Source organism: Cottoperca gobio, chromosome 5 (assembly GCF_900634415.1).
Source record: "Cottoperca gobio chromosome 5, fCotGob3.1, whole genome shotgun sequence".
Lineage (NCBI taxonomy): Eukaryota > Metazoa > Chordata > Actinopteri > Perciformes > Bovichtidae > Cottoperca > Cottoperca gobio.
This window is the reverse complement of record NC_041359.1, coordinates 7,700,328-7,727,859: the sequence shown is the minus strand read 5'-3', so window position 1 is coordinate 7,727,859 and position 27,532 is coordinate 7,700,328. Positions and strand designations below refer to the sequence as shown.

The window sequence follows — 27,532 nt, the reverse complement described above, 5'->3', positions numbered from 1 at the left end:
TCTGTTACATAGGGCTTACTCTCATCTGGACAAGGGGAGTGATGTTAAAGGTGCTGGAGAAATCAAAGAACATCATTCTCACCGCGCCACTCCCCTTGTCCAGATGAGAGTAAGCCCTGTGTAACAGATAGAGGATGGAGTCATCCACGCCCACCTTCGCCTGGTATACGAACTGCAGAGGATCTTGTGCATGGCGGACCTGGGGTCTGAGGTGATGGAGCAGCAGCCGCTCCATGGTCTTCATCATGTGTGATGTCAGTGCAACCGGCCAGAAGTCATCTGGTTCCCTAGGTGGGTTTTGCATTTTAGTTCCCTATTTTGTCCCTAATGCACTTGAGAGCCTTGCAGTTCTTAGACTGGGATGTGTGAGCTTGGTTATCACTTGTTGTCTGCCATGCACACCAGTGTGGCAGAAATTAATCACCTGAGGGATGGAACAGACAAAAAAACACGCCATGTCACCTGACCACTTTTGGAGAATGAATATTGTATAAGTGTTCAAGCAACTGTAAATCATGAATTTAATAGAACTGAATAGGAAAATAGGAGAAAACTTGGTAAGTCAAAGTTAAAATGATTGTTACATTTATTTGTTAACTCAATTTAATCAAAAATGATTCACAAACAATTTTATATTGATTTCAGTTTTAAGAATTATATCCATGAAGGTCAATTGTTTATGTGATTGTTTAAAAAGAAAACCATAACATAACATTTTTAATGGTTACTACACTTACTATATATAAAAACATTTTTTAACGAGTGACGTCATCATCGTGCGACTACACGTGACCAGAGGGTCAGAGGGGTAACGGGGCCGTTGAACGCCGGGCAGCTTATTAAATGAGACTGTTGAGACAATTGTTAAGTAATTCTTCTCACACTGGTTATCTTTTACCACAGAGTGCTTCGGACTAAAACACCGGCAGACATGTCGTACTGCAGGCAGGAAGGTAAATTCAATCTCCTTTCATTCATTTGCACTCCATGGCTGGGCAATGTCATCGTGCGAGCCACCATGCTAGGCTAACTTTCTAGAAACAGCCATATATTTCTTCAGGTTAGCTAACGGGTACATGTCTAGCTGCGAGAAATTCTCCATCAATAGTAAATTAACAATAGGTTTGTAACGGGGTCTGGCATTGTAGTGACTTAATACACTGGTCGTTGCAGTCATTTAATCTGACACGTAAATTACAAACTGGGAGCAACGGCTATCTCTGATCCTGATGGGGCTGTCAGGTTAACTCAAGTTACTGGCACAGTGCACCCACAGGGGTCACTGTCAACCAGCAGCTACACTCTCCAAGGCCTGGTTTTCTACGTTACTTATGAATATACGTATAAACTAGAGACCAGCTGTTTACTTATTTATTGTACTTCCTCTTTATGTTGCACTGTTCCTTTGCGGATGTAACGCTGCACATTTCCCTGGTGTGGGACTAGTAAAGGATTATTGTATCTTGTGCTGTGATCACAGCAGCCGCGACGCCAAATGGGACCATGGGCGTAAACCTCTCCAAACTTAAACCAGTTCAAAATGCTGCAGCAAGACTACAATAAAACTCCCACGTGATGCCTATTTTTAGCACATCTACACTGATTACCTGTATGTTAGAATTTATTTGTATTTTTATTTTATGTAATGATTACTTTTAAAGCACGTTTGGGGCTGGCTCACTGACCTACTAACTCCTTACAAACCTGAATGCAGCCTGAGATCCTCTGGCAGAGGTCTGTTAGTAAATCCTAGGTCAAGGCAAAAAGCAGAGGAGACTGAGCCATTCAGGGCCCCACAACTCTGGAACCACCTGCCGGATGAGATCAGGCAGACCAGCTTTACTTGTTTTTAATGTGTTTTAGTCATTCATACCTTGCTTGACATTATTACTGTATCAATTCTATGTTTATTTGTAACTTATCAGTCAATTTTGTTATGACTTTGTAAAACACTTTGTAACTAATTATTATTTTTATCGTTGCTTTATTCTAATCCATGATTTTGTCGTTGTTTGTGTTTTTGTCAATTTAGGTAAAGATCGCATCATCTTTGTGACCAAGGAGGACCATGAGGCTCCCAGCAACGCTGAGCTCATTGCAGATGATCCCAATGATCCTTATGAGGATCAGGGTTAGTCATTTAATCATTATGGAAAAAGAGGACCTGTCTTCGAAACGTTCCTTATAAAGGGCTTCTATTAACTTGCGTTTGTCTGCCTGTTTATTTAGGTCTGATCTTGGCAAATGGAGATATCAACTGGAACTGCCCGTGCCTTGGCGGCATGGCCAGCGGGCCGTGCGGCTCTCAGTTCAAGGAGGCCTTTTCCTGCTTCCACTACAGTAAGGAAGAGGTGAAGGGGTCAGAGTGCATCGATAACTTCCGCAACATGCAAGAGTGCATGCAGAGGTACCCTGAGCTCTACCCTCAGGAGGAAGATAAAGAAAGCTCTTCCCAAGCGGAGTCCGACTCTGGTTCTGTCTCCGCCGCCCCGACTGAGGGCTCTGCCTTACCCCCCGAAACTGACTCCACCCCGGCCACTTCTACGTCCGAGTCTGCAGCCTCACCTGACAGCACGTTGCCTACAGACGACCAGAGCGCCAGCTAAGGTCCATCAGTTGTCATCCAGGTGTCTGTGTGTGCAAGCACCGCCCACAAAACTGACTCTCCATGAGGAGCTCTGATTGGTCTCTCTTCCAGTGAAAGCCTACAGGCAGAGAGAGCTTACTGACAAAGCTCTGATGCTCACGGGCAATATTTACAGGCCATCAGAGAAGGACTTTGTGAATGCAGAGGAACGTAGCACATGTACTAAAGTATAGGCTGCTTTGTTTGCTGAGCACTCAAAAATCATTGAATAATGTGATTTAATGACAGTGGGCTGAGCTGTTTGCTGCAGGGACATCAGTTGAAAGACTCACTTTATATGCAATTGCGATTTAATTTGCTGTGTGTTTGTTCTCATGTCAATCAAAGAGCCACATAATGTTGGCGTTCATTATGTGTGTTGTCCTGTTAATGTTGACTGGCCAGGACTCACTGAGCACTGATTTATCACTAATTCAGAAATCTAAGCAGTAATCCCTATATTTGTTTTGATTTAAGCAATGTTTCTCTTGCTCGGTTTACTTCAATTTAACTGTTAATCCCTTTTGCTTGCTGCAAACGCAGGTAATTGGTAAGCAAATAAGGCTTCTGTTCAGTGACCATTAGGAGTTGTTTTCAAACTTCAGGGTCTCCATCTGTTGCTGTGTGAACAATGGTCGTCTTGTTTGTTAATTGACACTGTATCTGGTCTAGACCAAAGTGGTTTGTTACATTTAAGTGTCATTGCATAAATGTTTTGTTGTCTTAACACTGTCTGGACTCTCCAGTTGGATGCTGTGGTCACCATCAATCAGGCCTTAAAAGACTTGATGGGTTTTTCTCAAACGTGTCCAGATTAAACTGAATGTCAAACAATTTCAACTCACATTTTACTTTTTGTTCTTATAAAGTCAAAGCCCTCTTATGTCAGTGATATTCATTTTCACATGTTAAAAGTCTGATGAATTTTATACAAACCTTTCTTACTAAAATCAGCCTAAAGATTTACAAATTGACTCTAATATCCCAAACATCATATTTTACAGCCTTCACTTATCTCATATTTCCTGCATATTAGTCATGTTATACTTCAAAGTAATTTATTGAATCTAAATATTTCGGTTTTAAAATGTATTATATTTAGTATTTATGACAAGTTATACATTTATATTTAAGAAACCCAGTTCAACGTTCAAAAACTTCCCCGTCACATCTTTTTTGATATATGACTACCTTAATCTTTTGGACATTGAAAAAAAGGAGCTAAAACATTAATTTGTTAAACTCAGATCTTAACAAATCCAGGTATTCATTTCAGTCTTTATTTTGTGTTTCGCACTCACACATGTGAGTACCATTCTCCATCATGAGTTTGACTCGGGTCATTTCCTCAGGATGAGGCAGCTTGTCGTCCAGTGATTTTCAGTCCCTTTTCTGAATTGTCCACTGACTCAAATTTCCTTTGGGAAATCTTTCAAAGACCGTTCCGCCTTTTTGGATCTATATTCATGTACATCCGTTCCTCAGACCCTCTGATATAAGTAGACCGAGTCGGGGTGTCCATGGCACCACCACACTCTGCATGGTGACCAGCAGACGGCCTGTCCCAGCCTCCTCTGGGCCTGCCAATAGGTACTCCATTCCTGGTTAAAAGAAATAAAAAAGTTTGGATGTTAATGGATGTAATCTCTTTGGTGTTGGCTTAATATTTTCAAAATGTTGTGTCACTGTTATATTCATCTTTTAATGCTTTAAGTCTCTTCAAGATAACTGAACTGAACAGTCATGTGCTTTGTGTACTGTATCACAAATTCCTTTTCTTTGTCATGTTTGGAACTAATATAAAGTGAAATTGAATTGTCTGACCTGGGTTTAGAATGGGACAGGTGCAGCCGCGGCTGGTCCAGGACAGAGGATAGATGCTGATGGTCCCCAAGTACAGCGCCACTTTGCCTGATCGAAGGACCTTGCGAACTTTGACCTGCACTTCTGCGTGGCTGCCCTTGTCATGAGCAGACAGCACACTGGCCTTGATCACTGTCATGGGCCACACAGAAAAACAGAAGTCTGTGAGAAGGCATTTTTAAGCTGGTATAGATCCCAATTTATTATACCGTTTCTGAAATAGTGAAAATTGCACATCATTTCTTACCATAATCATGTTTGGTCTTACAGAGGTCAGATGCATTTCTCAGCTTTTTCTCCTTACAGCTACACTTTCCTGCGTACAGACATTGAGTTATGCTCCGATCCACTTTTACCTCCATACATTTCACCGAATGAAACATGATTCCACAATTCTCAGCCTTGCAATGCCGAATAAACCCACCTGTGTAATGAAGAGCAGAGACTGCAAGCTCCTTCGACCACTGTGCTTCTTCTATTGTGAACATGTGATCCAGATCAGGGATCTTTCCACCAATGGGCACATTGTACACCAGATTATTTGAGTAGCTGCAAAAGTGGAATTGAACCCATCAGGTTAAGGTTCACTGTTAGCAATGAACCACACTGAGTTCAATTATAGATTCTGAGTTGATATGTAAAAAATGTGGTCATAGATTATTCATATAGCTTACCTGTCCAGACACTGCCCAGTGGTTGGGTCACAGCTGTGAGGGCAGGTGCAGAGTTTACATCCCTCCGCTCCAAAACCCCAATAACCAGGCTGGCAGTGGCTGCAGCTTGGGGCCCCCACACCAGATTTGCAGCGGCACTGCCCGCTCCTCGGGTGGCACCAGGGTCCCTCCTCTCCCGGACGAGTAGGCAAAGAGCCCTGAGGATCACACCAGCAGCCTGAGAAACAGAGACACACATACAGTTGTGTCTGTTGCTTTGACATTAATTATGAATTTACAAACATATGCCAGCAGATGTAGCTATAAGACATTATGGTTTACTTTCATGTTATCCACATACCTCCCTAACTTTTGAATTAATTCCTCTAAGATCAACTCAATTATGAGTCTCTTACGTGTGCAGGCGTGGGGGGAGTTGAGGGGCACGGATGTGTGGCGATGGTAGCCGTGGCGACAGCGCTGGCACCTGCGACCGACAGTGTTGTGCCTGCAGTCATCACAAACGCCCCCACTGGTGCCCCCGGAGGAAAGCCATGCTCGCTGAGAGAAGTGGCAGCTATCTGCGTGAGCGTGGCACTGGCACTCTGAAGTCACAGAGGCGTGCGAGAGAGAGACAAAGTGAGGACGTCAGGATGGGGAGGAGAGGGACGGGGGACATGGGGGATAGGCAAAGTCTGTGTTTCGATTTTTCTTTTTATGACTCCCCATGTCTACATGGGGATTATAAACACACTTATAATGCATTATAATCTTCTTTATTGTATAATTATAGTTATAAAAGTTGAACATATTCAGAATGTTTTATACCAATAAAATCATTATTATAATTATAAGGTCAAATATTGTAATACTTCATAATTGCTCATCACTCACTGACATTTTATCTTTAATTCTTTTTTTCACTTTACCTAAAGTAAACAATGGCCACTTATAGTGACTTATAACCAGCTTGTAATGTGTTGTATCTGCCTATAGCTCAAGATAGTTAATGCATTATAAAAAAGATTATAATGTATTACAACCATGGGAATCATCATTGCAAAAATAATTGTCAGTGAGTGCAAACATGAAGTGTTATGATACTTGACCTCAGAAGTCATTATAAAAATCTTTATAATGTGTTATGACTACTGCTATAAAGTATTATGGATATTTATGAGTGCTTATAACTATAAGTATTCAGTGCTATAAGAAGATTATAACTCATTATATATGTTTATAATGTATTGTAGAGATGTGCGGCATAGAAAGTGTCACGATTATTGTGTATGTAGCCTACTTGTATACTATCGTCAAAATATATTTACTATTGTCAAAATGAGTTGTATCCTGTGCAGACATTTAAATACAGAATAAAATGTAAAGACTAGAGATGCAAAGTCAGGAATTATTATTGCTCACCTAAAAACCTGAAAGCATCTTGTGTATGTATTTAAAAACTCAGCTATATGGAGCCAATATAAGTACTAAGTATTTAATTCACGTTAAAGCTCACTTTTAAAGCTCTTCTGTGGCTTTTTCTTTATCAGCAACATGAGTAGCGTGCAGTCCTGTTGGTGGTCACTTACTCTGGCACGGGTTGGACTCCCCGCTGCTGCTGTTGGCAGGCCTCCAGGGACGATCATTGTAGAGCGGGGCGCACTTCTCACAGTGATCCCCGGCTGTGTGGTGAGTACACAAGCACCTTCCAGACACCTGGAAAACACATCTGGGTCTGCTCAGTTACTTCACCTACACCTGCTGTCTGCAGACGGCTATAAAATAGATCCAGGCAGGTGATGTATAGAATAAATCAAACTATTTAAAGCTCTTTAACTGGCAATTTTTCCATCAGTAAATGCATTTTACATCTGGACCTAACATCCTGACGTGTGTTATACCAGACTGTAATAGAACATAGGCCAATGCCAAAACTGACAGACACACTTTCTCTTATAGACTTTTTCTAGCACTGACTTTTAATTTGAAACACACATAGCAAAAGTAACTCACCATGTCACTGTCCTGCCTTGTGTCTTGGCTGCTGTTGTACGGTACACAATACTCAGCATGTCCGTGGCACAGACAGGTCCCTCTGGCCAGTAAAGTATAAATAGCATAAGGTGCTGAGGCTGGGCCTTCTGTGGTGGATGTGGAAGTCAGAGCTGAGGGTGTGTGGCTGGCCCATGCCGCAGGGGGATTTAGAGGTGCTGGGCAGGTCTGAGCTTTCAGCAGTCTGATGCGGAGGTTAGTGAGGGTGAGGCGGGCGAGGGCCTCTGGACTGTAAGGGTCCAGTGTTCTAGCACTGCTGGGGTCAAGTGTCCGTAATATTACCTGGAGAGGAGGAGAAACAACTATGGATCTGCCAAAAGATCAAAAATTACAACTTTGCAGTGCTGGAAAGTAACTGAGTACATGTATTCAAGTATTGTACTTAAGAACAATGTTAATGTAATTTTCTTGAGTAGTCCCATTTTCTGCTACTTCATACTTCTACTCCACTACAGTTCTGAGGGAAATATTATACTTTTTACAATTATTACTCCACTACACTCTTTTACTCCCCTAGATTCATTTAATAACGTTAGCTTTTACTTGGCAGACTAATGAATACAAAATGTAATCAACAAATACATTATGATATGTTATTATAGGTTAAGATCAGACTTTATTTATCACAGAGGGGAAATGCACACGCTACCCAGCAGTGTATAAAGTAGTTAAAATTAACCCCACCTTTACCAGCTGCAACATAAAGTGATGAACACATTAATGCATCAGTAATCATAATACAATAAGAGAATATATTTTATTCTAAAATTGGTAATTCTGCATAATGAGTACCTTCACTTTTGATATTTTAAGTATACTTTGATGCCAATACTTGTGTACTTTTACTTAATTAAGATTTTGAATACAAGACTCTTATTAGTATTTCTACACTGTGGTATTGCTACATTTGCTCAAGTAAAAGATCGGAGTACTTCCACCATCTTTGTGCATATTCTCTTACCTCCCCCCCACTGCAGGGTGTAGCACTGGCATAGCGGGATGTGCACAAAGAGCCTGGTTGAGTAAAATCATCAGGCAAACCAAACTCTGTGCTGCAATTGTGCGCAAAGAGTTTAAGAGTTTCCCAGGTCTTTCCAAAGTCAGCTGAGCGATCGATGGCCATGGCGGCAGGCCGCGGTGACCTGAACACCAAAACCACATGGGAAAGACAGAAGTGTGTTTCCAAGTCCAACCGGATCTCATCCTGCTGCTCCTGCACGGTGGTGCTTGCACCTGATGCCCACCACGTATCTGGATGCAAGAATGCGTCATCAGCCATGTGCGCAGATGGGTGGGTGTCCTCGGGGCAGATGAGGAGGGGGGTCACAAGAGGATAGGGGCAAGGGCTGCGGTGCAAGGAGCTGTTCACACAGCAGCTGGAGTGGGTGAGGAGGGTCCTGCCACTAGCCAGGTTCCCAATGGGCGGACTGCAGGCATGGTCCACACATCTGGAAACTGACACAGAGGATGATGGAGAGTAAATATTATGACATAGCAGAGTCTATTTAGATGATACGGGTATTCAGATCAGTACTTTTACAGTATATCTGGTGGCCTTTTCTTTTTTAACAGAACAACCACTTTCCAACACTGACATTGTGGACAAAACCACGGTCCTCTTCATTGTGTTTCCATGAATATTTAATTCATGCTTGCTCTGATGTGACACAGAATCATGCCCTTTCCCCATTGGACAGCATTCTCAGGTTACATGTAATGGCAAGACACAAGCAGCCCAGATATCAAATGTATCAACGGGCATAGCCTTAACTTTTAGGACTGCAAAAACTATAGGCAAATAAAATATCACATGCAAACGAAGAACCATGTAAGACATCATTTAATTACATGGAAATTTACCATAACTGTCTGCCCAATCAATAATATAGCCTAACCACAAAGTAGGAAAACAAGAAGGCAAGTTCAGCCAGAATGACGCAAGTGACTCGGAGAAAAAGAACAGCAACAGAGATGATGATGATGATGATGAAGACGATGACGATGATGCACCTCACCTGCTGCGCTCCTCGTCAGAACCAAAAACAGCCAACAGAGTGCCACCAGCATCTGATGCCGAGCTTTTCCAAGCATACTAAACACTCTCATCCTGGTTTCTGCTGTGTTTACAACATACACGGTGCGATAAACACCTTCCAGCAGAGATTAGTCCCAACATTATGTGTAACAGATCTAAAGGATAAGCGCATTTCCCTGCCAATTACGCAATGCGCAAAGCTTAGCTTCCAGATGAATCCAGGAGTATTTTTTTCCGATGTCCTTCTAGGAACAATGTTGAAAAAAATATAAATCCTTGATAAAGTTCAAAGCATCCTCAGGAGCAGCTAGTGCATATCTCTGGCAGAAGTGGATTGTGCGCCCCGGTTGCACCAAACAATGGTTCATTGGTTAGTCCAAGAATTAACGAAATGTTTCTCATTTCCATTCGATAGATGTTTGTCTTCATCCATTGTTCGCAATAAAAAGTGTCTGTGTGTTAGCCAAAACGATCAAAAATGATGATTAACTACGTTTATTAATTAATGTAATTGCTTTTGATTCATTCACAGCCAATCTGAGAGCTCCGAGTCCCAGCCAGGTCCAGCGCTCTACGCGTTTACGCACAGTAGAGGAGTGTTCGCTCTATTTATTCACGGTCCTCCCCGCCCACACACACATACACACATACACACGCACACTGTGCTGCAACAACACTAAACCAACCCTAGATTGAGAAAGTGTATTTTTTCTCTTCTCTGGCCGACTTTCATCTATTGGGATTCCGCAAAAGATCGTGCGCAGGGGAGGACAGACTTGCGACTTGCACGAGCTCGTCAACGCAGTTAATGTGAACCAGCCGCACAGCGCATACCAGCTAAACCAGGTCCCTCCACTAACCAGGGCCTCGTAATGGGGCGAGGAAATTAGTTTATCTGCTTCTGCCCTCCTTTTTTTCAGCTGCAGTAATTCCAAGTTACAGGTCTCTTTGAAGTCTAGCAGGGAGAAACCTGAGAAGGGAGACACAAATAGTCCTCAGTGCAGTTATTTGCAGCTTGATGGCGGATTGTGGCACCAAAAGAATCTGACAGCTTGTAGTTTCATGCAAATGACTTGGACAAGAAAGGGGCCTTTCTCCCATCTATCTGCCTGACTGGATAGATTACTCTGCCATTCTTCATTACAGCACCAGACAATAAACACATGGTCTGATACATGACAGTCCTTTTTAAATTATTTTTAACCACACAAGTCAGGACGTCTCAGTTCCATGGTAAGCCTGGCACCCTGAAGAATAAACACCATGTCTCTTCAGTTTTATGGCTCAACTTCAAATACAGAGAGCTCAGAAAATTGGAATGGACGCACAGAATTGGATTGGTTTCCATAAATGTCTTTAATGCGATGCACATTGTTTACAGACCTGCCTGCTTGCTTTCCCCCATAAAAGGAGTATGGAAGGACATGTGGGCCGATGTTTGTACTGACAGAAAACACAATATGATGTTTATGAGCAGCCAGCGGTGGATTACGCATATTATTTTGTCTCAGGCATCAATCCTTATTAATCTGCCATTTGTCCATCTGTGTTGATTTTAAATGTATCACCCTGTTAAAAGTTGTTCTTCCCTTTTCCACAGTCTCTCAACTCGTATATCACATATCTGTATCTGTTGTACATTTGTATTTGTCGCCGGTCTCTCCTTTCATCTCTCTGTCCCCTTGTTTTCCCCTCTAACACCAGCTATAGTGTCTGGCAGGCCTCCACAAAATAAAACCCAGAGGCTCTCCATCTTCTGGCATCTCACAGTTTCTCCTTTCGTCACACTCCAGTGGTGCAGTATTTGCTAAGAATAGCTTTATGGGAGATTAGGGTGATGCCATTCATGAGGGATTAGCTGTTATCTGGTTGTGTTAGTAGCATACAGACATAGTTTATGGCTGCTATGGATTTTGAAGTCAGTCCTGGCTCAATGGGACGCACGGAAATGAGATTCCCATCTTTGCACAGGTTGCAGCCAGGATGGGAGGTCCTGTGTGCATTTGTGTGTTTAAGTTGAAGGGATAATGAGTAAAACATAGAATCAAATCATCTGTGTGGTCCAGCTGTGGTTTTGCTTTCATTGACAGAATCAGGTTGGTTCTGGAAGAAGTTCACACTGTATGTGACTGATTTCTGCAAAGGCATGCACCAAAATTCACGTCACTGAGGGTTTGAGGTCAAGATTTGCAGCAGAGCCATAAAACATTTTAAGAGCAGCTGGTTCAAGTGCAAGTAAACTATGTTTAGTTGCTTATTTCGCCTTGAAATGCAAAACACATTGGATTCTTAATTGACTGAATTGTAATTAAGGGTAATTTCTGTGATATAGGAATGCACATCCAATAAAGTGCTTGATCAGACTGTGAGGATAAACAACAGAATCCACACCACGGTTAACAACGCGTGTTACATTCTCAGTGCAGCATTTTCTTTTCTTCCAGTTCCTTTCAGCGAATACATTCCGTCAATGTTCAGGATGTATATTCATCATGGCCCCCAGCTGTGAGAGGTCAAATACCAGCCAGGAAAGGTCACAGGGATCTCCTACCTGCCCCGTGACTGCCTCTCTAATTGCTCTTCTTCCTCTCATTTACAGGGCTTAATGGGGGCCTGGGGTTAGAGAGCCGGGGTCAGACGAACAGGGACTCCCCCTTCCCGTCATTATAATCCTCAATGTTGGTCCAGGCTGCTTGTGTGTTGGAGCACATGGTGTCACTTCTCCATCTCCTTCTCCCTCCACATCTTCTCTCTGTCTTTGTGTTCTACATATCTGCTTGTATATTCCTCCAGGGATAAAGAGGATTAAGCTGATTCCTTACATGACTTTACTGTTTTTGGGCCTCACATGCCAACATGACCAGGCCTCGATTTGTTCCTCAGAATAGTTCATCTATTCAGTTAGTATGTGTGTGGATTTGGAACGATCCAGTCGAATTTAAATGTCTCAATTTGTTATGGCATCGTTGTTATGGAGACTATACAGTAGGAGCTCAAATGACGTTATCCACTGGCCACAAGAGCCACCAGTAAGTGCCATGGTTAATAGGATGTGCTTGAGTTAAACACTGAGGTCAGAGTTAATTACCCTGCTGGAAATTTGGAGAAAGACTTGTTTATACAATGTAAAGTAACCAGTACTGATGTGTGATATACTGTATATATAAACTGTAGATCCAAGACATTACAGCTTAGATAGTTGCACTCTTTAAAATCAGAAATTATATAACTCTATTGTATCATAACACATTCCCCAGTGTATTATATGAAGATGCATTTTGGGGGTGGGTGTCGCCATTAGTTCTGTTTTTGTCTTGCTTTGTTTTTGTTACATTTAGTTTGTTCTTATTATTATTCATATTTTATCTATTTTATTACTATTTTTATATTATTAATGTTTTGTTTATTTATTATGTATTTTTTGTTACAATGTCCGATATCTTGAATCTCACACTTTAAAAAAAAAATAATACAACAATTTCTTAACTTTCCCCTGAAGCAGTTCCCCTATGTCAGTAGTTTGAAGTTAAAAGGTCAAGGTGCTCAGTCAACTGAAAAGGTCTACAGTTCAAGAGGACTGTACTTCTTTAGGATAGCTAGAGTTGGTCTGTTGCTTTGCTTTATTATCACTGAGAGTGTGTTAATCAGTGTGGACAGCTTACAAAGAAACCACCTTCACTGCAAATGTTTGCTATGATCCTCATGTCATGGAGGGGTTTTTAATATGCAAGAAAAGGCAGTTAAAAGTCTGTTAACATATGCATGTGCACATCTACTTTGTGTGTGAGCGTGCTAGCTTTATAGCTTTAGATTGAATGTTGCCTCTTTGATGTGAGAGGATGAATGACACAGATTAAGCTGTCAGACTTTCCTGATAGAGGCCAGATGAGGCGAGATGACAAATCAAGGCCTCGGTGAAGCACTCGGGCAGCTTGCCAAACCAATAATGTGTGCATCTGTGATCTCGTGTGTAGATTTGTGGGTATGAGTAAGTGGAAACTACGCAGAACTGTTTCCATTTATACTTTATTAATTCTTAACAAGGAGGAATGTCAGGAATATTAAAGAGCAGCTCGCTTGAGGAGGCTACAGCTGAGCGGCGATGACTTGTTTATAGCTCAAACTCCCTTTTAATATTGGACAACAAATTAACCTCCCACCCACAAATACAAATACACTCCCCCCGCCCAGTGTCGTGGCCCTGTCTGGTTTCTTTATATCTGTTAATGATGTCATCAACTAACAAGCTCAAGATTGACTTTTGTGCGTCACTGAGACGCTCACATAAACACATTGTCACAAACACAGACCCAATTTCTTGATGACTATTAGCTTTCCATCGCCCACCCACATATACAAACTGGAAAGCCAGCACACACACTTATTTTCTACCACAAAAACCCATCACACATGTTACAGATTCTACCCACTGCTTTCTTATTCTCATTCGCACACCCACTTAGATAAAGCATAGTGTTTTGGCTTACATAACAATTAGTTTTAACTGTCTCAAAGAACTTCAATGGGCTCAAAGGCACTGTAGTTTGGAACAAAACTAACTAGCATGAAGTGTGCTGGGGGTCAGAGGTCAGCATGATGAGGCTGGGTTAAATACTGGGCACTCATTGGAGTTCATGATCAGTTAGATGCAGGGAGCCACAAACATAATGTTTATGCTAACTTGAGTAAACACAAACAGATTTAACTACATCACTGAGATTTTCCCACTATGTTGAGTATTTCTGACTTTGGTTCCCCTCCTAAAAGTCATACTGACAAATGTAGCAAATGAGAGGAAAAATCAAATACAGCTGTTTGAGGTCCTGGGCCACGGGTTGTGGGGTTCCAGTCGGTCTCTCATGTCTGGCCACTTTGCTCCTTTTGAGGCCCTTTCTCAGCTCATTAAACAAGTCTTTATTGGCATGCCAAGAGTCCACCTGTGAGTCATCCAAGCCAAGACGGCAACTTCAATGTATAGCCAAGCGCAAGGGTCACCGTAAAACAACAGTAGTGCAATGTCAAAAACCAAATCTGCATGGAGGCAGCCTCATATTGCTGGTGTCTGCTTTGCTCTTGTAAAATACACTGCCTCAAAACACTGTGATGTTAACGTGACATTTGCTGCCCTCATGGTGTTTCATCTATGAACTGACGCCAGGGACATTCATTGACCACAGTGGTGTTGTCACTCAGATGCCCTTTAAAAGAAAGAGTGCTTTGAAAATGGGGTGCAGTGGAGAGTATTAGGTCATGAAGTGTAAATTATTCTTAAGAGTGTGTCCAGGGGTTTTATTGGTTGCTATAGCACCATAGTGCAAATGTTTAAGTCACAAGGAAGAATGTATAGCTCTTTGGCAAATGATCCCTGCATGTTTTTCACATTTTTCTTTTTTGATATAACTCAACAAAATTCCAGACTATTCTCAAGAAAGCTTAACAAACCTTTACTGGAAAACCACAGCATGCCTTTGTATGTTTCAATTCCTGAGTGCAAATGCAAAAATAAAATCACACTGTAACTTAAGGGTGTTGCCAGCATTTGTGGTCAGATTGTGGGTTTCTGCAGGAGGTATGTGGGAATGTGTGCAACTGCTAAACCTTCCTGGCCTGCACAACAATGTGACAGTAAGAGGGGGATAGCCAGTGTTTGATCCCGTCAGCCAACATCTGGCCCTCAGGAGGAGCTAAAGATAGCGGCACATGCTGAGAGCCATGACCCTCACACAACATCCCAATACTGTGGAGAGAGAGGAGTGGATGATTAATATGATGTTTTGGGATGAAGACAAGGAGAGGATGGATTATACATCTGGGTGATTATGTAAGTGACTAATATTGATGTTCTTCAACGGTTGATGGTGAGCCAGATCTTTCGTATGAGCGTATATCTGCTGCCGGACTGTTAGAACAAGAACTGAGAAAAAGACAAGTACAGGGTGGATCAAAGCTGTAACAAAGCTTGTTAGGATTTAATCAGTTCCACTCACCCGGAGCTGTTGGCCACATCTGTCCAATCAAGTCCCGTCACCATGGTGGGCTCCTGGCACCAGAGATGGCTACAGTACTGCCAGCCAAACATTGGTAGTCGACCATGTTTTGAGGACCCCCACATCATCAGAGACTTGTGGTTCTCATGAGGTTTTCTTTGGAAGCTCTTAGACCCGGATCTCCTCACTGATTTAATCAATACCATTAGACATGTGTTAATGATTAATAAATTGCTGCGGTAAGGATGATTTGTGCTGAGGCCACTCTGATATGATAATGTCTTTATTAGATGTGGGTTATTTAGACCCTTGGGGAAGTCTTTCATTTGGTTTAGGCTTCCTCATTGGGTGAGGTCATTGCTTCAAGACTGAGCTCCATTGAGAAGAAGCCAATTACGCGGAAGGCCTCTTATATTTCAACAGGCCTATCCTGAGTAAGGACTGCTGCACAGCATTTAAGTATCCATAGCATCAATATCAACTCGCTTTATTTGACTTTTTTGTGTCCACTGTAAAGCATTTTGTAAAAGACCTTCTCACAGAGCTGAGTACAGTGACTCTCACCTCTGACTCTCTTTGTCCTCATGATCCCGGCCACACTATACCTCTTCAGTGACTCTCCGGTCCTCTTTCGACCTTAATTTATCCGTATCTGCGTGGCAGCATGCCCTTCGCAAGTGACACGTGAGGGTTCAGACACATGAGACTATTCATTTGTGCTTGGCTACCCAATCTCAGGCTGCTCTGATGGGTTTCAACTGAAGAGGCCAGGGGCAGGAGCAGGGGCCGCAGTGCATGATGCCTGTGATCTGCTATGGGAAACAGACGAGGTTATGATGCCCTTATGACCCAGGAGTGTGGGGATCGCGCGGGTCAATGGGGTTTCCCCCCCTTGTGGACACATTCAAGCTGTCATGAGTGTGAAAGGAAAATATTGGAAATAAGTGTGCATTCCAATCAAAATTCCATTAGTTTATCATTACTGCCATTACCGTCACTATCTTCACCAGGAACAGCATGGGATGTGAGTGTTCTGCTGCTTACATGTGGAGAACAGTGGCATGTGAAATGTCTGCACTGGCTATCTCCCAGAGGCTCAAACTGTCTAAGATATATGTACATAATGTCAAAAATAGTTTGTATGCTTAATGTTTTGAGCTGTGACTTTGTTTTAGGTCTTCTACCGCTGTTATACAGCATATTTTCAGATGTATAGATTAGAGGACAACTAGGATTTTGGGACTTGGAGATGGTCTTATTAAATAAAAAATACTACTGCTACAGAGAAAATGTTAGGTTTCTACAGGGACAGGCTCACAATTAACTCAGGAATTTTAATCTTTTCACTCTCTGAAGTAGGTTGTTCACTCCTGTCATCCCGCATAGTTTTCTTACTTACTCCCTTTTTTCTTCCCTTACCAGTGAGAAGTATTCAGAACTTTTACTTAGACAAAAGTAGCAATACTATATCAAACACTCAGTTACAATATTTAGGTATGTAAGTATTACCAGCTAAATGTAGCCTTTTAAGGTATCAAAAGTACTAGCCTGTACACAAATTACTTAGGCATATTATTACCTATTATAGGATTAGGTGGACTGATGGGTATACTGTTGTAGGCTACTATTAAGTACATTTTTAGGGAGCTTCGTCTATAACATTGCATATATTGTATATTACCGTATTTAAATTCTGGATCTGAAAAGTAACAGCTGTCCAATAATTTAGTGCAATCAAAGGCCTACAATATTTCCCTCTGAAAAGTCCCTTTCTTGTGACTTTCTTTTCTTTTCTGGTACATTAAAAGTTGTGTCCTTCAGTCACAAAGCTTCGTTTTGCTCTGGCTCTCTCTGCAGTCGGTTGAGCGACACGTTTCCATGACAACCGTTGCCGTGTCAAACATTTACATACCTGTAGGAAACTTCTACTTAGAAACTGAGATTTCAAAAGTTCAACACCACAATATTTTAGCTATGCACAGGATACTGAAAAGGAGTGTTAGAGCTTGCAGTTACATTTAAAACAAGGTATGTCAAAATTCTTGTTTTCCGTGGTTCACTAAATGTAATTGACAAACGTTACGTGACGTTAATTGTTGGTTTCATGTTACCCATTCAGACAAGTGATTTGTCTCAGACTAACGCTCGTAGCTGAACGTTGCTTTAAATGTTGTTAGCGCTAACAGCTAACACTTGCTAGCGTTCGCTATTTAGCTTACGGTTTTAACTTCTGTTGCTGGTTCACTAACACTTGTTACTTGGCAGCAGCGGTCAGTTAAAACATACACTTACCAGGTGACAAAGTTACACAAACTGTCCTGTTGTTAAAGTGAGCTCAGAATGTTTTTATTTTCCCATTATCCTATTCAAAATATATAACGTCAGCTAACGTAAATGAACTTAAGTTACGTTGGGTGCTCCTTGCGCAGAAGGGTTATTTAACGTTGCAGTTTTAATCCAATTATTGTATGTAGCTAAAAAAAATATTCTAACTTTATATATTACAGGTTATTTTAGAAGCAGCTAAATTAAATCCAGACTTCACATTCTAGATGGAAAGGAAATATTTGCCTGGTTTCGGTGTACTGGTGCCTCATCCCCCCAGCAAACCTCCAGAGCCCAAGCCTCCAGCTCTACATCACTGGCGCAGACTCCCTCCTATCAGAACATGCTCTGTGAATGAACAGAGGGGCATCTACTCAGATATCATCACTACATTCAAGTCCCAGGTAAAAGCACATACGCTGCTTATGCATTTGACTCTTCAAATTCTGACAGACATTGCATTATGAAGCCCATGCAAAGCAAGGATCTTGTGTTGAGCTCTGACCAAAATCAAGACTAAATGTTTATTGATTAGTCTTGTACAGCGGGACCTGAGATCCAGCAGAAGTCACAGGGCAAATCCATCTTTAAATTCAGTGATCTTAACAAAACAAGAGGTGAGATTTTGTATGATATGACATTTTTAGACACGATGTAGGCATTTTCAGTCATTATTTATTTCACGCCAACTGTGTATTTATAAGAGGAGCATATTATACTTATACAACAAAATAAAATACAAATACAACATTGTATATGCTGTGTGTAAAATCTGTGTCCTTCTGCACTGTTTTTTTCTTAGTTACAACCTTCAAGACTCCATCTCACCAGTGCAAACTTGTTGAAAAGGATAACCATGGACCTACCTCACAGCAATCACATACTTTACCCAAGGTCCAGATATCCTACCAAACTGTTCCTGGCCAGATCCCTCGCAAGTTGGAGATAGAGAGGTATGCAGTGTTTGTTTGCACTATGTATGACAGAAGAGGACACTACATTTCCTATATTGTACATACTGTCAGGCCAGATTCACTGGCGAGTGGATAAGACACTGAGCTTCTATCATACAATTCATATTCAGTGATTTTCTTTTATTGTGCATTTGCTGTTTTAGTAGGGTCTATACATTGGGTTATTTTAACTGCCTAAGAATTATTTATACTGTTTTGCATTGTTGTCTTATAGACGTCGAAGGGAATATTTGAAGTTAGACATTGAACAGCTCCTGGCAGAAAAAGGCATGCATTTCAATCTCCTAATGCCAAGACATCTTAGCAGTAGTGATGAGCATGTGACTACAACAGACAGTCCTGTATCACCTTACCTACCCCTGGAGGTAAGCCTGTTACTGCTGCAATCTTTTCTTTGCCATTTGGGTAGCCAATTACCATTACATCCCATATTTTGGAGCACCACCCCAAACTCATCTTTCCTGTGTTTCTCCTTTAGGTATTTGACAATGAGGAATATGACTGCCGGACTCCAGAAGACTGGCTCGGCCTTCGCAATGCTGAAAGATCACCTGATCACAAACCCATTTCTGCAAAAGCGCTGCTGCCTACAGATGACGAGGTTCCTTCTGGTAAAATGTCCTCTGAAATATACTGTGTAAACAGACATAGACAATATTTTCTGTTCTTTGATGATTACTCTTCTCTCTCTTTTGAAGATGACCCACAAAGCTCCTCCCTGGAGTACAGATGGCATGTGGTTGGGGTTCTTGACTATAGTAAGGAGAAATGCCAGTACATGGTACAGAAAGTTCAACAAAAGAGAAAACTGACGGATAAAGAAGGAAGTCCTATTTTAAATAAAGAACTCAAAAAGAGCACATCTCCCGGTTGGTTTATATGTATTTGCACTATAATGACACAGTAACGTCTTATATTTGTTTTTCTTGTTGACCACCTTCCATCTCCCTCTTTTTCATAGGAGTAAACGTGATGCTAGCAGGCACTAAGTTCTGGGTACCGAGGATCAGGTTGGTATTCAGTGCTGAGGACCCACGTGTCTTTGTCAAACGAATAAAGTTTGCCCTCCGCTGGCGAGAGAACACAGAAGCTCTGCTTCTCTACCACTTGTCTGTGGATTGCATGCCCAGCTGGACAGGAACACCATCTCTTGATACCCACAGTCTCCAGCGTATCAAAAGACGCACCCTTTCAGCCCCTGGGCTCAGGCTGACAATGTGAGTAATGTCAGTGTCATATTACTGCATCATCCCCTTGTTCAGTATGATGAAGTATATATGTTTTATAATACATCCCTCTGAGTTAAACCTTTAACTAACTAATTGGGTGAATAAAGAGAATATTTTGTGTGCAGTCTGGAGAAGTGTATAGGAGATCTGGAGAAGGAGGTCAAACTGGAATATGAGCGCACTATGAACCGCATGAGCTTTGACAAAGTAGTGATGAGCAACCCGGAGGAGTTTTCTCACATCACCCTACCACAGAAGGATCCCGAGTATGTACCGCAAAAAGGTAAGACACTTAGCCTTGTATACATTTGTTTTAGTCAATGGGGTCAAGATATAAGAAATGTAAAATATTTGGCATTCACCACCATGATATAAACACTTTTTTGTTTTATCTATGTACAGGGTGCATTCCAGTTCCTCACTTTGTCTATAAGAAGAACCAATCTGCGTTTATCTTCCATTCCCTGCTAACAAAGCCAGAGGTGATCTGTGTATTATCGGAAATGTGGTCTGAGTGCAACAAAGTAGCAACGATGAGGCTGTTCAATGTTGCCTCGATCAAACCCCTGCGACTGGACGAGTTTGAAGTCATCCAGTCTCAAATACATGCTCAGGTATTGTAGCATTTTCAATACCAATACTGCTCTATGACTTCAAAGTAACTTCATTTAAAAATAATAATAATTTGAATGCAGTGTTTGATCATCTGGTAATCATTGCAGATGTAGCACCCACATTTAACCAGTACTCATGCTGAATAAATTGTTCATCAGTCATAAAATAAAGGGTTGAACTAATCCCATTCATTCAAATTTAACAATGGATACATTTTTGTTGCTGATGTTAACTGGGAATTAACAAAAAGAGAAACCTTGCAGATGAAGAAGACATCTGAATTTCACATGAATAAAGAAGAATCAAATATTTTCCTCCTCCTCCAGATAAGCTTGTTTCTTAGGGAAGCATGGATAGTCACGGTGAGCAACAGCATCCGTTCCAACCTGGGGAATATTGGCAAGGGCTCGTACAAATTAAACGAGTCCTGCTGGGAGATGTATAAGAATTCCAAGCTGTACAGATTGATGGCCGTGGTGCGCCTCAATCTGCAGGACTCCCTGCGCTTCCTTGTGCAGGATTCGCTGCTCAGCCTGACTCAGCTGCTGCTAAACGCTTGCCACAGTGTGCTGACATGTCCTCAGGACCTGGCCTGGGGCGACAACCTCATCATAAGCCCCTACAAGTAGGACATCGTGCACTTGCACACACGGGCACACTTTCAAATGTATATAAACATCTTCACACACTTCTATTCTCATATGCATCCTTGTTTTCTTATGCTTTCCCTATATCTTTGAATGAGTTATACATTATATACTCAGTTCAGTGAGAAAGTTCCCCCCAAAATCAAAAATACATATATTTTCTATTACCTGTAGTGTTTTTTTCAATTTAAATGTTTTAGTGTGAGTTGCTGAATATTAGAAACTAGATGGCACTCGGCTTAAAACAAAAATGTAGCAAACTACACCCGCCAACAAGTGAGCGTGAGCCTCTTGTCCATGACTAGATGCACGCTTCCTTCTGCACGGTAATACTGTTGGCGGGTGTTGTTCAGTAGAAAGAAATATGGTTCCAAACTGCTCACAAGTAACCAGGTCATGACTTTCTGGAAATAGACATTGCTGTTGAGTTTTTCATATTTATTTTCTTTTGGTGCTTTGAGCGCCACAAGTCGAGTGCCATCTAGTTCCATTATATTGGAGAGAAAGCAGACATCTCATTTGATTTTGGGGTGAACTGTCCCTTTAAGGAGTGTTTGATAGTGAGTGTAACATAACCTCTAACTGTGCTAAATATTTAGTATTGTGTTGGTAACATTACTCCATTCTCTATAACTAGGCCAAAAAAGAACCCTCTCTTCCTGGTGGACTTGGTTCTGGATCAGACCGGGGTTCATTACAGCACTCCACCGGAGAACTTTAAGACATCCATCGTTAGCCTGTTTGATAAGGCCATTCTGGCCACATACAACGTGCCACAACCTGATAAGGTAACATCACATTTGTATTCATGTCAAAGAGCATTAAATTGAAAATGGAAATGCATTGTAAAACTTGTTCATGATAGTTTCCTTTATCTATGGATGATGATAGTGACAAGTATACTAAGAGACAATGAAACGGTTCCTCACTCGTCCATGCCAGTTTGTGATGCAGAAGTTGTTCATCGGTGGCGAACCGCTGCTGGAGTCAGTGAACCCTTGGGAACCAGAAGTATCTGAGCTGAGAGAGAAGGTCTGCAATGCTCTGATACAAGCAGCCATACCCCTCAGGGCTTATGCTGCTGAATATGAGAAACACTTAGAGTTACACAACTCGGACATAGAAACCCTTCTCAAGTAAGTCTGTTTAAAACATATGTATGCAAGTTCTCCCACAAGGTAAAGGCTCATTGATGGTCCATTCAGCCTGCTTTCCTCATTAAATGGCGTCATTTAAATCTTCTCTGCCAGATCTCATACGCATGCAGAACAGACATCCCAAGAAGTAAAGAAAGAGGTGGAACAACATTTCAAAGACAAGGAAAGGCTCGAGCAGTCACTGCCATCCTCCATTGTCATTGGTCCATTTATTGTACGTGTAGAGGCTGTACGTAAGTGTCTCTTGAACAAAAGAATGGCTTTGGCCAAAGCAATGTTGGACCACCTTGTTCGGAAGCTACGCAAGCAGGTTGATGATGTAAGTCATTACTTACGAGGCAAGAGAACACTTACAGTATATACTGTATGGGTGTTATGTATGCAAGTGTTATTATCATTTGTTACATTTAGGTTTAAAAGTGGTATTTTCCTACCTTACAAGTTTTTATCTTGTATGTATGTAGGCCTGTGAAGAGTGCATCACAATGAGTAGAAAGCTCCGTCAGAAGCCAAACAGCATTGAAGAACTGATTGAAAAGAGGGACTGGATAAAGCAAATCCCAGAACAGCTCAAGAGTTACAAGGTGCACATGCACATTCATGGACTGACTATTTATGTGATATGTCATATGAAGGGTTACTTTGTCAATAAATCTGATTTTCCTTTCAATCTGTCCAAAACAGGAACTTATTGGCAAGACCCTGTCAGACTATGAGGTATTAGAAGAGCTTCTCTACTGTCTTTCAGATGAGGATGCTAATAAAAAGTAAGTGTAAAATCATTATGCTAATGATTGAAAACCTAATCGAATTTGTAAATGTGTATGTTCTCATGTGGGATTAAGAGTGATCTGATGGGTTCATAATGGTTAGAGTGAATAGAGGAAACTGAGGAGTTATTATAGTGGTTGCTATAGTTACTTATCTCTGCAGATGGACAGCTATTGGGTGGCCTCAAAGGATAACCAGCCAGATAGAAGCAGCAGCCGTCCTGCATTTGGAGGATGAGCAACGCTTCCATAAGATCCACCTGGTCGACCAGAACAACTTTGAGAAGAACCTAGAATCTCTACAGGTCAGCTGAGCCAACTAGGTTTTTTTGATCACAAGATACTGAACAAGCGGCCTCTTTTAAATGCGCCTGAAAGTAAAAATGAAATTTTCTGAGGTCTTCTTGTGAGTTGTCCTCCCTTAAAGCTGGGGAAGGCAGTTTATTTTTATGGCGTCCTAGGGCAACAATTCCAAAATAGCCTTTCAGCATATTGTACTTCAAATGGTAACCCCAGGGGAGGTCGTTTTCTGGAAAAAAAAAGAAAAAAAAAGTTCTTGAAAAAACAATTTGAAAATGCAGTCCTCAGCCCCTCGCACCAGTTGAGCACAGACATTATTTGTGTTTCTTTGCAAGCTTGTGGGCCTGTGAAACCCTTAGAGATGACATACTGTGATTCAAGTCTATTAGCCCATTACCTAAGCTTTACACACGAGACAGACCTTAATGTATTATGTTTTAGGTTCATCAAAGTAAATTGATATTATTTTGTTCTAAATCACCACAACTGTGTTTATAGAAACTGGTTGCTGGGTTTGGGGGTCATGCAGACATTGATCATGCCCATGAGGTGGCCAATGAGGTGAAGCGTACAAGCAAGCAACTGAAGGAGTTTCAGACACTGGCTCAAACCTACAACACCAGAGAACGTCTGTTTGGTATTCCCGTCACTAATGTAAGTGATAGAAAAAAAAGATGCCAGAATACTCTTACTGTTAAACACACTGGGAAAGAATATACTATATATATATATATACACGTATATACTATAATATTTGTCATGCTTTTTCCGACAATGAAATATAAATGTCTATTTCAGTATGACTATCTGCAGAAGCTGGTAAAGGACCTCCAGCCTTTTAAAGACCTATGGACCACCACCTCTGATTGGCTACGTTGGCATGAGAGCTGGCTCAATGACCCGCTGTCTTCAATAGATCCTGAGCAGCTTGAGCGCAATGTTACAGATGCCCACAAGACCATGCACAAATGTTTTAAACAGTTCAAGGAAATTCCTGGTCAGTGACAAATCTATCACAGTTCAGACTTAACAAAGTGAAATGTGATTGTTGTTGTTATGTCTGACGTTTTCTTTTCTTGGCCCTGCTGCCAGACTGCCAGTTGGTGGCGACTGTAATCCGCAGCAAGATCGAGGACTTCCAGCCTTACGTTCCTCTGATTCAGGGCCTGAGGAACCCGGGGATGAGGAACCGCCACTGGGAGATGCTTTCAGAACGCATTGAGATGAAAGTCAAGCCCAAAGCCAACCTGACCTTCTCTCGCTGCCTGGAGCTTGGCCTACAGAACCACGTGGAGGACATAGCTCATGTGGGCGAGGTGGCTGGGAAAGAGTACACCATTGAACAGGTACCTTTGAACGGGAATACAGTGTTTTATGAAGTGTTAAGTTGTGTTTGTATAGGATGTGGAATAAACGCAATGTCACGATGGAACTGCAAAGTTTGGACAGAATTAGTTTTATTCTCTGCATGAACAACATTTAAATGAAATCCTTAATATGTCAGTCCTTGTTGATTTGGCGACACACTGTTTACTGATGGCAACAGCAACTGCGGTATAATGAACGATAGCAGCCAGTGTCAGGCTCAGTGACCAACACATATCCATTTCCTGTGACTACTTCATGATAGAAGTCAACTCGTGTTTTGCCAGTTAAATGCTTTTAATGTAAAGCTGCAGCAGCAGGAATGTGTGGTTTGCATTAGCAGTAACTCAATACAGGTTCTTTTTCCAGAAATGTCGTCCAGTTCATAACACTGTCAATATAGATGTCATTAGTGGGCCATAGGCTCAGTCCTCATTGTGCCACCAGGGTGGTGATGGCCTAGTGGTCTAGTAATACGGCATCCAAACACAACACCAGATGGTTGTAAGTTTAATACCAGCGCTGCCTCCATTGTGCCCCCGAGCAAGGCACTTAACCCCGAGTTGCTCCAGGGAGACTGTCCCTGTAGTTAGTTCACTGTGAGTTGCTCTGGATAAGAGCGTCTGCTAAATTACCTGTAATGTAATTTAGATTGACAGACAGTGATTTAACAGACATTTATTTAAACAATATATATATATTATTATAAATGCAATTTTTACAATAGGAGCACTGGAGAGATGGTGGTGACACAGAGGCTAAGCGACAACAATATGTGTTTAACAATACGTACAATATCTGCATTAAAATTGGTGGCTGCTACTTTTTTTCCACACCTCAGGCCCTGGAAAAGATGGAAAATGAGTGGTCGACAGTATTCTTTGACGTGCTGCCCTACAAAGATACAGGCACCTACATCTTGAAGAGCCCAGATGAAGTGTCACAATTGCTGGATGATCACATTGTCATGACGCAGAGCATGTCCTTCTCTCCCTTCAAAAAATCCTTTGAAGGCCGTATCAACGCCTGGGACAGCAAGATCAGAATGACTCAAGTACACACACACACACACACACACACACACACACACACACACACACACACACACACACACACACACACACACACACACACACACACAAATCCCTTGTACTGTATGGCAGTATTATGCAAATATATACCACACACTTATGGGCTTGTGTCTTGTATCAGTCATGCAGTGTCTTATGTTATGCTACTGCCCTCTTCTGGTGCTTGCAGGATGTGCTAGAGGAGTGGCTGACATGCCAGCGCTCTTGGCTCTACTTGGAGCCCATCTTCAGCTCTGATGATATCAACCAGCAGCTGCCTGTGGAAGGAAAAAGATACCAGCAAATGGATCAAACGTGGAGGGCAGTCATGAAAACTGCATTTCATAATCGAAAGGTTTTAAAACACTTTATATTAAAGGACAAAGAGAGATGAATGTCGAGCTAGAGGAATATGATTCCCACTTGTTTGTTGTAAAGTGTCAATATGTGTTTCTGCGTTTCTCTCCAGGTGATTGAGCTGTGTCCAGATGCTCGTCTACTAGAAAAACTGAAAAAGTGCAACATACTGTTGGAACAGGTGCAGAAAGGTCTCAGTGAATACTTGGAGACAAAACGAGGCTCATTCCCCAGGTAAGCCTAGCTGAAAGTGTCCTGAAATTCCCCTGGCTTCAATTTCTGATGATTAACATCATTTATGATATGGTTCCACATACCATTCCCTTGAGAAGGTACGCATTAATGTGACTTTTTCATATGATACCACAACTTCACTAATAGTGCGTGTCTAAAGAAACTTGTTTTGGCTTTTATAAATGGGGGTTGCTGTAATACGCAAAGGAAAACAAGCAAATAACTTTAAAATGTAAAGGCTACTTGAATCAACAATGGACTATTTGTGGCCAAGCAATGAGTTTCCATGCTACATGATGACTGTTGGTTGCGCAGGCTTACATGTAGTACAATGTACTGTACAGTAAATATTTCTTTGTAGGTTTTACTTCCTGTCAGATGATGAACTCCTGGAGATTCTGTCCCAGACCAGAGATCCTACTGCTGTTCAACCCCACTTGCGCAAATGCTTTGAGAACATTGCACAGGTTTGTTCTGGCTGATGTTTTTTTTTTACAACTACTCTGCTCATATATCACTGAAAATATAAAATGTGTACAACATATGACTGAAACTTCTGTTTATTCTCTCAGCTTCAATTCCAGTCAGATCTACAGATCACACATATGTACTCTGGAGAAGGGGAGGAGGTGAAGCTGGCCCTGCCGGTGTGGCCGACTGGAAATGTTGAGAATTGGCTCAGAGAAGTCGAGAAATCTATGAAGGCCACATTGAGTGATAACATTAACCGCTCACTCAAAGTCTACCCTGAGGTCTGACAACGTGATTCTCACTTTGATGTTGTTTTTAATGTGTTTTTAAATTTCAAGGCATATTTAAATTTAAGTTTTTGTATCATCAGTGTGTGTTTTCTTGACCCTTCAGCAACCTCGTGCAGAGTGGGTGTTATCGTGGCCTGGTCAAGTGGTGATAGCTGGCTGTCAGGTGTTCTGGACTGCTGAGGTGTCTGAGGCCTTGGAGCAGGGAGACTTGGCCAACCGCCTTTATCCCCAACTACAGACACAGGTGTGGACTTGGTATTAGATTGGCCAATATATTTATTTGGGATCACATTACAGCAGCAGTCCATACAATCATCTTCAAATTATGCATCTTTTTTAGATTTTGAATGAAGTAATTGTAAACCAATCATACCAGTCCTCCATAGATGGGGTGTCTGGCTTAAGTAACTCCTTTGTAGTTGCTTTTCTAGTAGCTACACTCAGTATTCAAAATAAATATTTAGTTTTAATATTTGTAAATGTTGAATGTAGAAATCTAAAAATGTCCAAAG

At 41.6% G+C, this 27,532-nt stretch overlaps 3 protein-coding genes across 4 annotated transcripts in view; 2 read left to right on the top strand and 1 right to left on the bottom strand.

The window, feature by feature from the left end:
- The first annotated feature begins 783 nt into the window (after window positions 1–783).
- chchd4a (coiled-coil-helix-coiled-coil-helix domain containing 4a) lies at window positions 784–4,261 on the top strand. 2 transcript variants are annotated; one of them, XM_029432539.1, is made up of 3 exons: window positions 784–953; window positions 2,033–2,131; window positions 2,230–4,261. In XM_029432539.1, the coding sequence occupies exons 1-3, from the start codon at window positions 932–934 to the stop codon at window positions 2,604–2,606; spliced, it is 498 nt and encodes a 165-aa protein (XP_029288399.1). In that variant the 5' UTR covers window positions 784–931; the 3' UTR covers window positions 2,607–4,261. The 2 variants fall into 2 exon arrangements, with proteins under 2 accessions (XP_029288399.1, XP_029288400.1); XM_029432540.1 differs by lacking the exon at window positions 784–953 and adding an exon at window positions 1,054–1,828.
- On the bottom strand, window positions 4,091–9,501 carry LOC115008757 (netrin-4). Its single transcript, XM_029432538.1, has 10 exons — window positions 9,210–9,501; window positions 8,156–8,649; window positions 7,156–7,476; window positions 6,732–6,858; window positions 5,559–5,747; window positions 5,164–5,380; window positions 4,914–5,038; window positions 4,737–4,805; window positions 4,451–4,621; window positions 4,091–4,227 (listed from the first exon to the last, which is right to left on the bottom strand). The coding sequence occupies exons 1-10, from the start codon at window positions 9,298–9,300 to the stop codon at window positions 4,091–4,093; spliced, it is 1,941 nt and encodes a 646-aa protein (XP_029288398.1). The 5' UTR covers window positions 9,301–9,501.
- Window positions 9,502–17,094: 7,593 nt separating this feature from the next.
- The window catches only part of dnah1 (dynein, axonemal, heavy chain 1), a 35,088-nt gene continuing 24,650 nt past the window's right edge, over window positions 17,095–27,532 (top strand). Inside the window, exons 1-26 of the mRNA XM_029431231.1 lie at window positions 17,095–17,130; window positions 17,769–17,945; window positions 18,077–18,158; window positions 18,344–18,494; window positions 18,730–18,880; window positions 18,994–19,126; window positions 19,214–19,384; window positions 19,477–19,732; window positions 19,870–20,027; window positions 20,147–20,358; window positions 20,686–20,984; window positions 21,644–21,794; window positions 21,949–22,142; window positions 22,257–22,482; window positions 22,628–22,747; window positions 22,848–22,930; window positions 23,097–23,238; window positions 23,732–23,887; window positions 24,032–24,230; window positions 24,326–24,579; window positions 25,440–25,652; window positions 25,859–26,023; window positions 26,138–26,259; window positions 26,621–26,726; window positions 26,832–27,011; window positions 27,124–27,264. Coding sequence (XP_029287091.1) covers window positions 17,095–17,130; window positions 17,769–17,945; window positions 18,077–18,158; window positions 18,344–18,494; window positions 18,730–18,880; window positions 18,994–19,126; window positions 19,214–19,384; window positions 19,477–19,732; window positions 19,870–20,027; window positions 20,147–20,358; window positions 20,686–20,984; window positions 21,644–21,794; window positions 21,949–22,142; window positions 22,257–22,482; window positions 22,628–22,747; window positions 22,848–22,930; window positions 23,097–23,238; window positions 23,732–23,887; window positions 24,032–24,230; window positions 24,326–24,579; window positions 25,440–25,652; window positions 25,859–26,023; window positions 26,138–26,259; window positions 26,621–26,726; window positions 26,832–27,011; window positions 27,124–27,264 — 4,278 coding nt within the window. The remainder of the gene's footprint in view (window positions 17,131–17,768; window positions 17,946–18,076; window positions 18,159–18,343; window positions 18,495–18,729; window positions 18,881–18,993; window positions 19,127–19,213; window positions 19,385–19,476; window positions 19,733–19,869; window positions 20,028–20,146; window positions 20,359–20,685; window positions 20,985–21,643; window positions 21,795–21,948; window positions 22,143–22,256; window positions 22,483–22,627; window positions 22,748–22,847; window positions 22,931–23,096; window positions 23,239–23,731; window positions 23,888–24,031; window positions 24,231–24,325; window positions 24,580–25,439; window positions 25,653–25,858; window positions 26,024–26,137; window positions 26,260–26,620; window positions 26,727–26,831; window positions 27,012–27,123; window positions 27,265–27,532) is intronic.